Below are 17,204 nucleotides of genomic sequence, written 5' to 3'. Positions count from 1 at the left end.
TCTAAGAATTTGTCCATTTCTTCCAAGTTGTCCATTTTTTGGGCATATAGTTGCTGATAGTAGTCTCTTATGATCCTTTGTATTTCTGTGTTGTCTGTTGTGATTTCTCCATTTTCATTTCTAATTTTGTTGATTTGATTCTTCTCCCCCCCCCCTTTTTTTTAATGAGTCTGGCTAATGCTTTGTCAATTTTATTTTTCTCAAAGAACCAGCTTTTAGCTTTGTTGATTTTTGCTATGGTCTCTTTTGTTTCTTTTGCATTTATTTCTGCCCTAATTTTTAAGATTTTTTTCCTTCTACTTTCCCTGGGGTTCTTCTTTTCTTCCTTTTCTAGTTGCTTTAGGTGTAGAGTTAGGTTATTTATTTGACTTTTTTCTTGTTTCTTGAGGTAAGCCTGTATTGCTATGAACCTTCCCCTTAGCACTGCTTTTATAGTGTCCCGTAGGTTTTGGGTTGTTGTGTTTTCATTTTCATTTGTTTCTATGCATATTCCGATTTCTTTTTTGATTTCTTCTATGATTTGTTGGTTATTCAGAAGCGTGTTGTTTAGCCTCCATATGTTGGAATTTTTAATATTTTTTTTCCTGTAATTGAGATCTAATCTTACTGCATTGTGGTCAGAAAAGATGATTGGAATGATTTCAATTTTTTTGAATTTACCAAGGCTAGATTTATGGCCCAGGATGTGATCTACCCTGGAGAAGGTTCCGTGTGCACTTGAGAAAAGGTGAAATTCATTGTTTTGGGGTGAAATGTCCTATAGATATCAATTAGGTCTAGCTGGTCCATTATGTCATTTAAAATTTGTGTTTCCTTGTTAATTTTCTGTTTAGTTGATCTATCCATAGGTATGAGTGGGGTATTAAAGTCTCCCACTGTTATTGCGTTATTGTTAATTTCCCCTTTCATACTTGTTAGCATTTTCCTTACATATTGTGGTGCTATGTTGGGTGCATATATATTTATAATGATCCATGTGTCTGTTTTTGTGCCAGTACTGTACTGGATTTAATTAGTAGCTTTGTCGTATATAGTCTGAAGTCAGAATGGGATTCCTCCAGCTCTGTTCTTCTTTCTCAGGATTTTTTTGCCTATTTACAGTCTCTTGTGTGCCATGAAAATCTTAAAAATCATCCTAGTTTTTGTAAAAAATACCATTGCTATTTTGATAGGGATTGGAAAGGAAGAAGTAAACTGTTACTCTTTGCAGATGACATAAGAGTATACATAGAAAAATCCCAAAGATGCCACCAAAAAACTATTAGAGCCCAAAGAATTCAATAAAGTTGCAGGATCCAAAATTAATGTACAGAAATATACTGCATTTTATACACTAACAATGAACTACCAGAAAGAGAAGTTAACCTCCAATTTAAAGTAAATTAAAAAACACAAAACAGAAGTTAAGTGAACAATCTCATTTACCATCACATCAAAAATAATAAAATATAAAGGAATAAACCTACCCAAGGAGGCAAAGACCCATAATCAGAAAATTATAAGACACTGATGAAAGAAATTGAAGACAACATAAGCCGATGGAAAGGTAGTTTTCTTGGATTGAAAGAAAAATGGCCATACTACTGAAGGCAACCTACAATGCAGTGCAATCCCTATCAAAATACCACTCAAGCTTCTTAACTGAGAAAGTTGTAGTTCCGTATTTTACTTCTACAGATGCTAAGATACCTGAAAATACTAAGGAAAGCAGTTTCACATGTTCTATTTATATACACTGTATGAAGTATAGGAATGGTACAGCCACTTGTGGAAAACCACCAGATGTTCTTTGTATAATTACCCTGAAGCTGTGCACTACCCTGTAGTCAGTCTCTCTCTCTCTCTCTCTCTCTCTCTCTCTCATGAGTGCATGCACGCAGTTTGCTTATAACTAGAGGTTTAAAAATCAAGTAGCTTTAATCAATTCCTATAAAAGTTTGAGCAAAGAATATCCAGACATCAAAAATAGTTTGAAGGGAATGGATATTTTCATAAATATATTCTATTTTGTTGATAAGGAAGATAATTTGGGGAATAAATAGCCAAGGACACAGGTAATAAGAGTAGCAGGTAACTTGTGTATTGCTCAGTCTGCACCATGCTGTACTGACCATACCTTACACAGTAGGTAATACCATTACCTCCTTTTTACAGACGACAAAACTGAGACCTAGGAGGACAGTTTGCTCCAGGTTACTTCAGAGTCCAAATGAGACCTCAGGCAGTGTGGCTTTAAAATGCCCACTCTTAATCACTCTGCATGCATGCCAAGTCTCTTCAGTCATGTCCAACTCCATTGCTGCAATGCAATTTATAGCTAAACTAATCTCCTTGATATACTTACAAACACAGGTTTTAAAAAGTTGCTTCTTTTTAAAGACCACTATTTGGGGCTACAGTTGCTAAAATATTGCTTTTCCCCCTAAATGTATCTCTAAAGAAAAGAATATCTCCACAAAAATAATTTTGAATTTTTTTAATGCACAAAAAGAACATCCCAGAAACAGAACAAGTATTGATTTATTAACAATGAAGCACTATATAAAGAAGCCCCCTCCCCACTTAGTAAATAGGAATATAGTCTAAATAGATGTGAAAGGAGGTGAACACTTTAGGATTAAATGCAAACCCTAAAGTTGTATACAACATTCATATATGGCTTATCTCATAGCAATATTATTTTCATAATGATGTACATGACATTTATACTTATTGGTAAGATGCTTTTGACTCAAAAGTTAAACAAAAATGCAAAGAGGTAGTTTAGCCAATGCAAGGTGAGAAAAAAAGGCTTTTACCTTGCTTTGTTTTTTCCCTCAAAAAAATCTTCCACCATTCCTTTTGGTTCTAATTTTCTTCTGGATCATCCAAGAAGGTAATAATGCTTCTGGACGAAGCATCATTATCAAAACCCTCTAAGAACTGATACCCCCTAGTGGACAATGGTGTTTTTGGAAACCACTACTCTGAAAGTCACCTGGGAAGTCTCCACAGGGTTCCTCTCTCAGTCTTGAATCAGAAATTCTGGCTTAAAGGGGCCCTGTTAAGATCTGACCAGTAATTATAGGAATTCATCGTGTTTTCTCCTCCAATTCCATGCATGGTCTCATGAGGTGGTCACTTCTACACGGACCCAAGAATATTGGTAGGTGCTCTGTCATTGCAAGTCAGGAACTGCTTTAAATAAAAACTATACATATTGAAGTCTGAAAGTAAAAATTTGAAAAATTCTCTAGCTGGCCTGTGAAACTGCATAAGTAGTAGTATAAGTACTGCATGTACTTGCTCATGGAGTTGTGTTTCATAAAGTCATCACATCTTAGACTCAAAGGCAGTTTTTGGCTTCTGACCTCCAGATGCCTCATGCTTTAGCTATGGTGAGGAGTGGGGAAGGTCTATTGATATTCAAATTCTCTGACAAGGGTCATTTGATCCTATGTACAAACTAGCTTATCCTATCTTTACAATGAGAAATAAGCCCACAAAGAGAAGTTTCAAGGGGCAGCAAAACATTCATCAATTCGCAAAACTAGAACAGTCATTTACGGGACGATGGTTAGGAACCACTAGAAACGGGAGACATAACATTAATTGGGTATGACTTGTTACACAGAAAAAAGCATAAATATACAGTAAATAAGAGGTTTATATGCAGCCCCAGCAGGGTATGTACACATCCGAGCTGCTGTGAAACTGAGCAGGAATTTCTGCCGCTAAGAGCAGTCTCTGGACACAACAGTTGGAAGGTAACAGATGCCGAGAACAACGTGTGGTAACACTAGGCAGATATCCACATACACTGATCCTTGAAAATACACAGCGTGGGAAACACAGGTCACAAGTGAAACAGCACTTTGCCTGCCAAGGGTCGTCCTCCCATAAATATGCACAAGTCAGTTCTCCAGTTGGGGGGTGGGGGGTCGCAGCCTTGCGCCTCCGGGCGGGCAGCCCCTCCGCCTCGGGGCACACAGGGAACCCAGTCACATGCTCTGCACTCACTCCTGCTGCCTTGGCTGCAGGTTGCAATCGCCCACCTTCACAGTCTCCCGATGCAAATCAAAGCATAAATAACACAGAGCCCACGCTTGTGGCTCCTCCTTTCACAAGGTTACTGGGAACAGCTACTGGTCAGAGCAGCACAAATGCCACCATGTCCGGGAGTGGAGAGTAGCTGTGTGCACTTTTGCAAAAAACACCACCCCCTGCCCTCCACCCAAAACAAAACAAAACCTCCACCCTCCGTGTCTTTTATTTTACTGGTTAGCTCTGTCTGTAGCTAGGAAGACGCTGTGTTGCTCCTGGGCTCTTTCTATCAGCTTCCTCTTCTTTTTCTTGTTTTTTTTCTCCTTTGCTTTTGGAGTTCTCTTCCCTACAATAACCGGAAGAGAAAGAAATGAAGACATGTCAGAAAAGGCTCTTGCTCTCGGAAGGAAAACACAAAACATTAAGAGTTTTACACAAAGCCCATCTGGAAAACATCACCTATGGAAAAAGCAGCCTCAAAGAGAAAATTGTTCACATTAATTTTGACGGAATAATAATAATTTACTAAATTGGATATGCTGTCTCAGAGACTGATCTTCCTGTTACAGGGAACTGGCATATTTAAAAACCTCCCAGCGGCCTGATCAGTCTTGCAAATATCATTCTGCCACAAAAATTCCATTTATCCCCTCCTCCTTTTAACAATGCTGCCCTGTACTAGACATCTTTACATATTTCTACTGCTCCACATGTCAGTGGGTCAAAAGAAAATAAGCATTTATCTACAGTAAATATACCAGAAGTTTCAAACGCCCCTCTCCCTGCCCCAAGGGAGAAAAAAATGTCTAGCTTTTAACATTATTCCCTCAGTGTTCTCCAAAGGCCAATATTTGAAATGACATATGTGGAATACCTCTTTATTTTCTATAAAAATTCATGAGGACATCATTTATTATGTGGTTTATGGCTTTTTATATAAATCCTCCTAACCAAGGTATTCTTACTGAGAGCAAGAAAAATGCTTGTTTCTGAGGAACTAGCAGGGGTGTGTCTTACTACCAAAAAACAATCACACCCCGTTATTCCTGTTTCTCCTCTTCACCTTAGCCACTAGGAAGCCCAGACCACAGCTAAATAGTTGAAGTTTTCCTCCATCAGGAGTTTGAGGATGCAGTTTTCCCTTGGTCTCTACTGTATTTGACTTCTTCCACTTTGTGGTTACCATTTCCAGTCTTTATAAGGTCTCAACATTTCTTTGCAAGTATGTCTACATAGAACTGTGAGAAAAAAGAATAAGGAACATAGATGTTTGCTTTAGGTCCTTTGCCCTCTTTGGGTTCTAAGCACATAGGAATCATGGGACTTTTAGAACAGGAAAGAGCTTGAAAGTTCATCTGCACTTGTAGTTTGGTACTGTACACCTTCAGTACAGGAAGGTTCTTCCTCACAGAGTGAAAAGAATCCTCCTGTCAGCTCTTTTTCCTCTTCTACCTGTCCCTACTTCCGATTTTATCATGTAGTTGCACAAAACATAAGCTTCTCTTCCTGTGAGGTATAGCTATTCGGTACCACAAATAGAACATTCCATTCTAATCCATGATCTCCATCCTTCCTACATCTAAGAAATCCAATATTCCTGAGATCCTTTTATTACATAGACATAGCTGGTCAGCTTTTCAATCCAGACAGTGGAGAAGGTGGCTGATGACATGACATGGAAAATAAACAGACCAGAGGTTAGGATGATAGATACGTGCTGTAGGAAACTAGAGTCCTCCAAGATTAAAGGAGGTCATGGGACTTTTAAGTGAGGAAGGTGGTTCTCATTTCTCCTCTTTCTGATCAGAAATGGTCTGTTTTGTTTGAGAATGAAAAATAGTCTCACTCATGAGATGCTGGCACCTGGTAGGCACATAGTTGGTATTCAATAAGTACAACTTTGCTGAGTTAAACTTTTTATCACGAGAACAAAGATAGGATGCTATGGTAAAATAGTAAGAGTATAAGGGTACCCTCGTATTAAATTATAAATGTCCTTGAAGTTAACTTCTGGTTCTCATTAAATTCTGGCATTAATGTTATAATGGCATTTTGTCATCTTTAAATGTAGTTAATCCTACCCAATGAAACTTTAGTGGAAGGCTTCATTAATCAAAGAAACTGTAAAGTTACAACTATTTAGTAACACTGTATCTAATGAAGAGACACACCTAATGAGGGCAGAGAAATACTTAACATAAAATAGCATATTTTAAAAGACGCTCCACTTATAAAGTTTTATGAAGGTTTTCTTAGTTCTATGTTCTCTCTCTAAAATATTTTGTTAAAAAAAATTCACTGCTGACTACCATTTAAAAATTCAGTCCATTTCTGTTTCATTTATTTAAAGGCTGGAATTTCTTTTAGAATCAAAACAAAATTAAATGAAAAAATATTTATGCAAACATTCCTAGATTTTAAAATTTGTTAAGATATATGCTGAATATACATTAAAGAAAACTTCACAATCACCATTTCAATTCTTCATATAAATTATGTAGTTGAATGATAAATGTTCCCTACTTTCACTAACAGCGAATCCACGCTTAATGACTGAAAAGAGAAGGTTAGTTTCATGTCACTTACCTAATGTATTATTGTGATGTAACTGTAAGTGCCAAGTGGTTTTTGTGTTTGCTGGCTGATGGAACGCTGTGTGGTAGGAAAGTTATTCAGTATCTGCATAAGGCAGTTCATATTGTGGCAGAAAATTCAGAAATGCTTTTGAACACTTAGTTTTTATGATTGTATGATTATCCCACTGGTAATAAGTTATATGGTACTGGTTCCAACTAGAGATGTTTTGGGAGATTTTATTACAACCCTAAAATTTGCCTTAGATCTCTCTCTTAAATGACATCTCTGTGCTATTGGTTCATTGCTTGGTTTTGTTTTTGGTCAGCCCTATTTCTCATGTCAGAGAAGGCAATGGCACCCCACTCCAGTACTCTTGCCTGGAAAATCCCATGGATGGAGGAGCCTGGTGGGCTGCAGTCCATGGGGTTGCTAAAGTCAGACATGACTGAGCGACTTCACTTTCACGCACTGGAGAAGGAAATGGCAACACACTCCAGTGTTCTTGCCTGGAGAATCCCAGGGACGGGAGAGCCTGGTGGCTACCGTCTATGGGGTTGCACAGAGTCGGACACGAATGAAGTGACTTAGCAGTAGCATCATTTCTCATGTAGGATATATTGCAAACGCCAAAGGCTTAAAGCTGGTTAGCCAAGATTTGACCATGCTGCTGCTGTTAAGTAGCTTCAGTCGTGTCCGACTCTGTGCGACCTCCATAGACAGCAGCCTACCCGGCTCCCCTGTCCCTGGGATTCTCCAGGCAAGAACACTGGAGTGGGTTGCCATTTCCTTCTCCAGTGCATGAAAGTGAAAAGTGAAAGTGAAGTTGCTCAGTCATGTCTGACTCTTAGTGACCCCATGGACTGCAGCCTACCAGGCTCCTCCGCCCATGGGATTTTCCAGGCAAGAGTACTGGAGTGGGGTGCCATTGCCTTCTCCAGATTTGACCATGGACAGTACTAAATGAACTGAAAACATTTTATGGTCCATAGTAGGTTGTTTTGACTTTAAGCCAACTCTGAGTAATAAACTATTAAAACATAACCTACCATAAAGTATGAAAGGGGTCTTGCACACATTTTCTGAACTCTACTAAGACTTTCAGATATAAAGAATTGGGAAGATTAAACCTAATAAAATATATATATTTGAAGGTAAGTTATATTGGACACGTGAGCTTCTTAATTCATTTCCACTTAAGTTCACAGTCAACATCTGTGACTATGAAATTAGACTCAGAGAATGACTTCTGTACCTTCAGATTATTTCACATTACCAAGCACTTTCACCCTGAGCATTTAAGGGCAAATATGATGCCAGTCACCCAAAGAGTAACTCAACTCATGAACCTAACTTTCTTAGTTCACAAGAGAAAATGTTCTGCCCAAGATGAGCAGAAAAGGTTTGAGTTTTATGAGGAGATTGTCAGTCTTCAGGTATGTTCAACTCCAGTGAAAAATTCTACATATCCTGGATACTTGAGAGTGGCCTTAAGTCACTATTAGAAGAATCTCTTCAAGATCAGGCAGAATTTGATCTACAGAGCAAATATTAACAGCCCTGTTATATAAATGCAAGAAGATGACTGGCCCAGATATTACAATTTTTAAGGAAAACATTGCATTTCATAGAGAAAGGCCCCTCTGAGAGGAAAGAAACCCAGTAGGTAGGCAGTCTTATAACTGAGTTGTCTAGTAACACATTATGGCTGTGACTTTCAGTTTCTACATTTATAAAATGAAGATACTACAATCATCTTTCCCCTCGAAGCTTATGAGGCATTATGTAAAAAGGTGTTCCTAGGATGAAAAGATGTGTAAAATACCACGAGCGAGACATGATTATCATCAAAATGAACAAAGTTAGAATGATGCTATTAAAGCTACACTAACCAACATAATGACACTGACTTGCACACATGTGGAAATGGTCCAACAGGATAACCTATCAACTCTTCTACAGAAAAAAGTGAACAGTCCCTTATGGAAATACTCGTAACATCTAGCTGTAGATTGCTGCTATTAGAATCAGAAATAGGATAGATTATTTTGAACCAAGGTATCAGTCAGAATCACAAATTACATGAAGCTGTGAAAATACCAGCTCCACTGCCAATCAAACATGAATTTCATTCTTTCATAAGCTCCCTAATTCAAGGAAGGTCTTCAAATGATTTTTCCTCTTACTAGATTTAGTTAAGAGTCTTTTCATCATTGGAACAATGGTTCTTGTACATACATCATAACATACAAAGGCTGTCTAGGGTTTGCATCTTGATTACTAAGTGCTTTGAGAAAGATTTCCTTATGGTAAATACAATACAAAAAATTGAAAAATAAATTCAGTAGCTGTGACTATGGAAAAAGATAAAAGCTTCTCTCTGTAGACACACATGTACACACACAACAGGGCAAAGTAAGCCACATCATGCAAATGAAATTGACCATAATTACCATTGTTATAGCCACAACTATGATGAAGAGGCTAATCACCTGAAACCAGTACCAATTTTTACTAAATTTTAATGATAAGTCTGTGATGTTGACTGGAACCTGGGCTTCACTGTATTTATGAAATTCACTATGGGGACTTGGGAGTCACCTCCAGTGATCCTTCAAAGCAGCTGAAACTGAGGACTAGAAGTCTATAACTACTGACTCAATGAATCTTAGACTTCAGATGGGGTGCTGGATGCATAACATAAGGTTGCTTCAACATCTAAAGCCACAAGGACTGAGATATAGACAACAAACAGAAACTGGGTTATTTCTCTTTTTTTGTATGAGCAACTTTAGTTTGCCCAATAGCAAACTAAAGAAACTGAGATTTATTTATTTAAGAGTGATTGATAATTCTCTGGAAAAGTGCCCAGCTGCTTCCTGAAATACTTTGAAAGCTAAAAATAAACAGACAAAAGACAAATATAATTCATAAAGGAAGTAAAATAGCTATTAAGTATATTTCAAGAATCAAATCTCATAATTAAAACCTCCAACTAGGATGAGTTGTCACCGGAAAAATTCTTAAAATATGTAAAAGCTAGTGAGACTGTGATAAGATAGGCATCAGGATGCATTATGAGAATATAAAATTGATACAGCCTTTTTGAAAAGCCATCTGGCAATGTGTCAAAAACATTAAAAATATTCTTAACTTTTGACTTAGATCTAGAAATCTATCTTAGGAAAGTGACCTAAAGTTGGACACATAAGATATTTACACGTAAGAGATGTTTACTATTATTCTAGAAAAATTGCAAATTACCTAAATGTCCTACTATAATTTTTCATGACTTCTTTTTTTTATGATTACAGAAATAATAGTTTGTTTTCAGCTATGAATTGAAGTTTTTTGTATTTTAAGGCCATGACAAATTTATTCCTAGGAGTACTACTATAACTTGTCCCTAAAACTTATCATAATGAGTACAAAGAAAAGCTGTCATTCAAAAGCATTCATACTGTGGTGGTAAGCATGTTCCTCAGTAGGGGCATCAGTCACAAAAGTATCTAAGCTGTGAAACCTTAAGAACTACTACCTAAATATTTTAGACATTAAGCTCACAAAGCTTCTTTTATCTAGAAAGGAGTCCAAAGAGGCAAATATGATGAACATGACCGGGACCTACCCCTCTATATTCTACACAGCCCAAGATAAAAATCTTACCACTGTTCACAATGGTTCAGAACAACATAGTGATGGTTATGTATTTACATCATCTGGAAAGCCAGAGAGAGTGAGCTAGAATGAGTAAAGGAGATGAGTCTATTTGGTTCCTTGATAACAGTAGTACAAAGTTCATTAATTGTATTTTTATCTGGTTTTTCAAAAATATAGTTAAATAAAATAAAATTTTAAAAAATAAATAAAATTCAGTGAATTCACTAAAGAAAAAAAAATAAACATTTCACAGAGAGACTGTTGTCTTTTTACAGGACTGGCAAATTGTTCAATAGTTGTTTGATGACTGTGATCAAATTTTCTTTGAGAAAATTTTAGGGACAATCCAATAAACGTCATGGTGTTGAAAAATAACCAGCCACCTACTAAGGAAACTTCACTAGACATCTTGAATTTCAAGTCATAATTTGAAACTTCCAAGTAGTCAGTTAGTCTTTTCATCTTTACGTAAAAAAAAAAAAAAAAAAGAGCATGTGCTTTTAAAAATATACACACAATCTGGAGATAACTTACTAGTTATCTTGTTCATATTATAAGGCCATTGGTGGAGAGTGACAACCATCCAAAGTAAAGAATAACCAAGAAAATGGGTTTCTCTGAACATATAACATGAAAATGATTCAGAATTCAGAATACGTACTACCTATGCAGATTTATACTAACTTGTAAGCACTAATTCAATAAACCAATTCTGTGTATGTGTAGAATTTTACTGTTCTTCGTTGCAAAAAGACAATTACAAAATGGCTTCCTTTCTCTTTGAGGCCTCTCTACTCTTCTCAGAGACAATTTAGTAGGCATGAGGTCTGCTGCCTATTTCGCTGAAAGGGAAGTCCCATTTAGTTTAAAAGTCTTATTTCATTGTTCAAACTGATGAGCGTAGAAGAGAAAAAGTAATCCTGAGGATGACCTAAACCTTTATGAATTAAGTGTATTACCACTACGATGTCCTGCACGTGGTGTTTCAAAATTTCCTCAGTGAGTAGCTCTGGATAAAATTATTGTGCTTCAGGTATAGGACACAACTTCTATGCCTGAGTCCTTATCAACTCATGTGAAGCAATCAAGATTACAGAAAAGTAACTTGAATAATATCTGAGTTTGTTCCATATAATATTGATCACTCCAGTTGATTTAAGTTCTTTGATATCTGGTACCTCAAACAGAAAAGGAAAATCAATTTAGACCAAGTTCCACAGAGTTTAAGATGAGTGAGAATAAACAGAGAGGTGGCTTCAAAAATATCTCAAGTTGTTTTCATAACTACTTTAGATTCACTGTAAGGACAAAGAGTTTCGGGGTAGTGAAGCCTGAAATATCCTGTCCAGAATTTCATTTGTGTGAAAAAACAAATATATAATTCTACCACAAGGGGGCAATAATTCACTTTTACTGTAAGAGTATCTCTGGTTTAAAATATATATACAGGGGAGTTTTTAGGCTCTCACTTCTTAAATACTTTCTTTTAACCGCAACTGAAGGTCTTTTTTTTTCTTTTTTTTCTTTTTGGCTGGCAATGGTAAGCTCTGTAGTGGACTAAAGAATACATAGCAAGATCCAAATGCAGGGTGAGGAAAAATATAGTAATTACATTTCTATTAAAAAGATGTTTGAAGGTAAGGAGGCGAAGAAGAAAGAAAACAAGATGAAATCTGCTGAAATTATGCAAGCATGTATTTAGGAGGAAAAAGTATTATTCATAAACTCAGTTTTCCATTTTCTTCTGAGGAAAGTTACCATAAACTACCTGCAAACACCAGGTCTTTTCCTCTCACATCTCTTTATCTACGAGAATGGAACTGTAAATCTAAAAATGATCTTCATTAACTTCTGGTCCAGGAAATGCAAGGAGATTTAATGTCAAGTACAAGAGCTGATCACTAGGTGATGATTCCTAACCAAGGCTTCTGCTGGCGTTGGCTTCCCAGCCTCAGTCAGTGGGCTGTGTTCAAAACAGTGGAGAGACAGCAAGTATGCCTGACATCACTACCCTCTGCTCTAGTCCAGCTCTGCTAAATGCTTTAGAAATGAAGCAGGCCAGGCACACAAAAACTCAAGTGACCTATCCAAGTTCCTACAGCTAATCAGCAGCAGAACTGGATTTGGAACCAGCTTTCAGTATTTCTCTCTCAATTCTACAGCTTTAAAAGTCCCTGGATAAGGACACAGCAATAGTTACTTTTCAAAAGACAGAAAAGCGTTAGACAACAACTAATATTGCTCTGACAGACTTCTAGGAGGAAAGTCCATGACCTCATCATAACTGAAAACCCCTTATGAACTGTTAAGTACAGCATACATGATAGCTTATCTGTAACCTAGACTTTCTGTAAATATACACTGCATAGATTCATTGCTTATTCTTTTCCATACCTTTTATCAAGATGCAACCTATGAAATTTCTTGAGGGGGTAAGTGGATTGGTGAACATTTCTGCTCTAGACTACCACTTTAAGCACTTCATGCACATTCTCATGTCATTGACCATCATCAAAAAATGTAAGAACCAAACCATTCTGCTAGGATGTACAACCATGCACCCTAAGTTTACTCAAAATAAGTAAAATGTGCAGAAAACCATCATGCTCATTTGCCACTCTTAAATTAAGTCAGAAAAACATCAACTTCTGCAGAGAAAATGATACTGATTTCACTTGATTAGGAGTGATGGGATAAGCAGAGAAGAATTTCAAGTTGCTCCAAAGCTGACTTCATACTGTAAGGGAAGGTACCTTTTAAGATAATTCTATTTGAATAAGATGATTTAATCCCTTTGTCTTGATCTTGAATCGATAGCCATTAAGTAAATGAAAAAAGAAGTCCAAGAAATGATATTTAGGACTATCATCATATGGCAAGCATTTATTTAATTTGGATTCAACACAATTTGGAACTTGAAGACATACCTACAAGTAAAAAGAACGTAAGTAATGGTTTCTGTATGGTAGCCACATCAGAGCGTGGGTTATCCGTCTAGCCTATGGCAAACCTAGGTGTCAGGCCCGACATGAGGACAGTCAACATGGGGTGACATGAGGGGATGGGCGCTCCAGCCTCCATAAATGTGCCCCCTCCCCTGTGCCCTTGTAGAACTTTCAACGTCCCTCCCTAAAATATTTGCCACCTTTTGTTGCAATTTTATGTGTGCTTGTATTTCATGGCTACTAGTTTGTGAATAAGTACAAATAGCCACAATTTAATGCCAATATGTGTCACAGAGTACTGGTTAGAGACTTTCTAAAAATCAAGTTACAGATATTCACTCAAAGAGATCTCAACTGATATGGTAAGTTAGAGCAAAGATTTTAACACCGAATATGGTCAGGAGCCAAAACCATAGGGTCTCTGTTGTCCATCATCAAGTGAACTCTCTTGCTTTTTCTGGGCTCCACAGGGCTTTTGCCCTCAACTACAGCTTACACATGAACTATGAAGAGACCTCTGGCCCTGAAAAAAATCCCATGACCTTTTAGCTCACCTCCCCCTTACAACAGCCTCAATCTCTTTTGCCTGAATTGCATACTCCCAAGGGAAGAATTCAGTGTGCCTTGCTCCCCGCTGAGCTACAACACACAGTCATGGATGCCTGGCCAGTCCACAGATAGGTCATTGCCAGGTCCAGCCTGGAGTGGCAGGGGAGTCCCATGACACTGGATGGGCCAGGCGTCTAGGACACATGGTTAAGGACATGGGTTTGGGGGTCAGGTAGTCATAGATTCAAACCAGAGCTCTGCCTCTCCAAAGCTAGTGATCTTGGATCAACTGATCAACTTTTTCTAAGGCTTAGTTTTCTCTTTTCTAAACTGATAATATCAATCATATCCACCTTGACATTGCTGTAGGGGTAAAGAAAATGTCAAGTTTCAGATACTCTACCTGGCAGTACATGATAAATCACTTCTAGCACCAGATGAGGTGCCTCACGTGTATTTTCTAATCCTTATGACAGCCTGCGAGGTAGGCATTATTTTCACTTTGCAGATGAGGAATGTCAATAACAGATATGCAGATATGCAGATGACACTCAGATATGAGACTCCAGTACTTTGGCCACCTCATGCGAAGAGTTGACTCATTGGAAAAGACTCTGATGCTGGGAGGGATTGGGGGTAGGAGGAAAAGGGGATGACAGAGGATGAGATGGCTGGATGGCATCACCCACTTGATGGACGTGATTTTGAGTGAACTCCAGGAGTTGGTGATGGACAGGGAGGCCTGGCGTGCTGCAATTCATGGGGTTGCAAAGAGTCAGACATGACTGAGCGACTTAACTGAACTGATGAGGAAATAGGTTTAGAGAAGTTAAGTAAATAGCTCAGAATCACACAGCTCGGCAGTGAGTCAAACCAACATCTGGCAGATTCTAAAACCTGTACTCTCTCCATTATACTCTTTGGATCCCTTGTGCCCAGCAAAATGTCTTTGATCTCATAATCATTTAAATGGCTGCTGAACAAACAAATTAATCAGTAAATACTAGACTGAAGAAAGGCATCAACCTCCCCACCCAGTCCCCGCACACATCAGGGTGCTTGTGGGCTGTATTAGCTCCCCAGTGGACCTGGCCTACAACCTCCATTTCTCATATTAATTATTCTCTGGGGTTAAAGGCCTTCAAAGTTTCCTGGGGTCAAGCAACACACTTAGCATTTTGAACTCAGTATCAACATTGCGCCCGTGGTAAAACTCAAGGGAAGACGACACAGGGATGTTTCTTTTTCAGCTGAGAGTTCCAAAAGCTAGATCATGAGCCAGAGACAGTAGAATCCTCCAGGGAGGTGTTTTCTTTCTTTCTTTTTTTTTTTTTTAGTGTAGGTTCCCTAACCATACACTCACTTCTGAATGAAACATTCAGGAGGGAAAATCCAGAATTTTTGGCTAAGCTTCAGACATGATTCAGTGCAAAATCAAGATTATATACAAGTCTAGAACATAAAGCTATGCTGAAAAGGGTGTGGGCAGTAGAGAGAAAGAGCTTTGGAACAGCAGAGAGAAAGGATAGCTAGTGTGTGGGTGCTCAGTTGCATCAGTCATGTCCGACTCTGCGACCCCATGGACTGTAGCCCACCAGGGTCCTCTGTTCATGGGATTCTCCAGGCAAGAATCGTAGAATGGGTTGCCCTTTCCTCCTCCAGGGGATCTTCCTGACCCAGAAATCAAACCCCTATTCTGCAGGTGAATTCTTTACCACTGAGCCACCAGGAAAGGCCCAAGGAGCGCTAAACATCCCTTTAAAATAAATGGCATCCTCCTTCCAACTCAGCTGAGACGTCACTTCCAAGTTATGAAATGAGGCAAACCTCTTTGTGCCTGGACTCCCCTCCCAAGGTTCTGCTTGTGGTGATGCCCAAAGAAAGCAGCAGAGATCAGGCTACCCATGTTGGAAGGCATGCGCACACCGTATCTTTTCATTCAAGCTGAGTTATTCATGCTGTAGGTCACTCGGGTTACAGCAGGTTCATTTCTCCTGTGATTATATCCCACAAACTTGCTTCACTCTATAGAATCTATCAATTCACTCAATATATTCTGTTTTGAAAGACAATCTATTTGGTTTGCCAAAATTCTAGAGTTGGACCAAAAAAAGAAAAAAATTATAGTTGAAAAAAATTAAACCTATGATCAACTTTGGAGCTTCTGCCTTACTTGGGTACAGATTTGGCACTTTAAACAAGAGAAGTACCCCTCATACCTGGTGACGCAAAGACTAGGGGTCTTAAAATGTTACTGGCTGTATCACAGAAAGGAGGAGACATATTACAAATCTTTTTCCTTCTTTCAGAAAGATACTATGAGTTTCCTTCATGTTATTAAATCATCACCACGATGCTCTGTTAGCTGTGTGCCAGGACAAAGTGTTTTATATACGTTATCTCATTTCATACTAAAAATATTCCTATGAAATAGATATTCTCTTTGGTCTGACTTTGCAGAAGGAGATCCAGAAGGTCAGAGAGGTAAGGTGACCTCAGGTGACACAGCCAGTAAGTAGGAGAGTTTGGATTTGAACTCAGTCTGGTCCCAAAGCTTACCCTCTTATTATCCCTTATGCTATACTTTCTCTCATCACCTTTGTGGTATAATAACTGTGATCCCCTTAGGGGGAAGCAAATAAGATGGAGTCAGTATTACACTCCTCCCTTTAATCATAACTCCCACAAATCCTACGATTAGGTCATTCGATTAAACAGTTGAACCATTAAATTCCTAAGATGAGGGCGGGGACTATCACTGGTTTGTTACAAGACCAAGATGATCAAGGGCATATTTTCTTTGTTATTCTTACAAGATAAGGAAAGTAAAAAAACACTTGCCAAAATATATAGTCTCTACAAGTAAAGATCAGACAAATGTTTTGGTCACTGTGAATCTATGTCAACCACCAGAGTAGCAGCAATGGATTTCAATTAGAAGAAAAATACTTTTCAAGGTACTCTAAATAACATTTCACACAATTAATGATGATTAATTAAATCTAAATAGCATGTTCCACACAATTAATGATTAGAGACATCACATTTCTAAGGTTGTAAAAAGTCTGTACCTTTTCCTGGGTTATCTTGAACCCTGGTATCTTTGTGATTCAGTTCAGTTCAGTTGCTCAGTCATGTCCGACTCTTTGCGACCCCATGAATTGCAGCATTCCAGGCCTCCCTGTCCATAACCAGCTCCCAGAGTTCACTCAAACTCATGTCCATCAAGTCAGTGATGCCATCCAGCCATCTCATCCTCTGTCGTCCCCTTCTCCTCCTGCCCCCAATCCATCCCAGCATCAGAGTTTTTTCCAATGAGTCAACTCTTCGCATGAGGTGGCTAAAGTATTGGAGTCTCAGCTTTAGCATCAGTCCCTCCAAAGAACGCCCAGGGCTGATCTCCTTTAGGATGGACTGGCTAGATCTCCTTGCAGTCCAAGGGACTCTCAAGAG

General features: G+C 38.3%; 1 protein-coding gene across 4 annotated transcripts in view; it reads right to left on the bottom strand.

Annotated features, from left to right (window-relative positions):
* Positions 1 to 2,461: 2,461 nt before the first annotated feature.
* The window catches only part of RSPO2 (R-spondin 2), a 226,971-nt gene continuing 212,228 nt past the window's right edge, over positions 2,462 to 17,204 (bottom strand). For 3 of the 4 annotated variants that reach the window (XM_059893312.1, XM_025001677.2, NM_001206092.3), the window contains one exon: positions 2,462 to 4,369. In XM_059893312.1, coding sequence (XP_059749295.1) covers positions 4,254 to 4,369 — 116 coding nt within the window. In that variant the 3' untranslated portion in view covers positions 2,462 to 4,253. The remainder of the gene's footprint in view (positions 4,370 to 17,204) is intronic. The other variant, XR_009497078.1, reaches the window with a different exon arrangement.

This window comes from Bos taurus, chromosome 14, assembly GCF_002263795.3.
Source record: "Bos taurus isolate L1 Dominette 01449 registration number 42190680 breed Hereford chromosome 14, ARS-UCD2.0, whole genome shotgun sequence".
In the NCBI taxonomy this organism is placed as follows: Eukaryota; Metazoa; Chordata; class Mammalia; order Artiodactyla; family Bovidae; genus Bos; species Bos taurus.
Note: the sequence above shows the minus strand (reverse complement) of the source record. Positions and strands in the feature narration are given on the sequence as shown.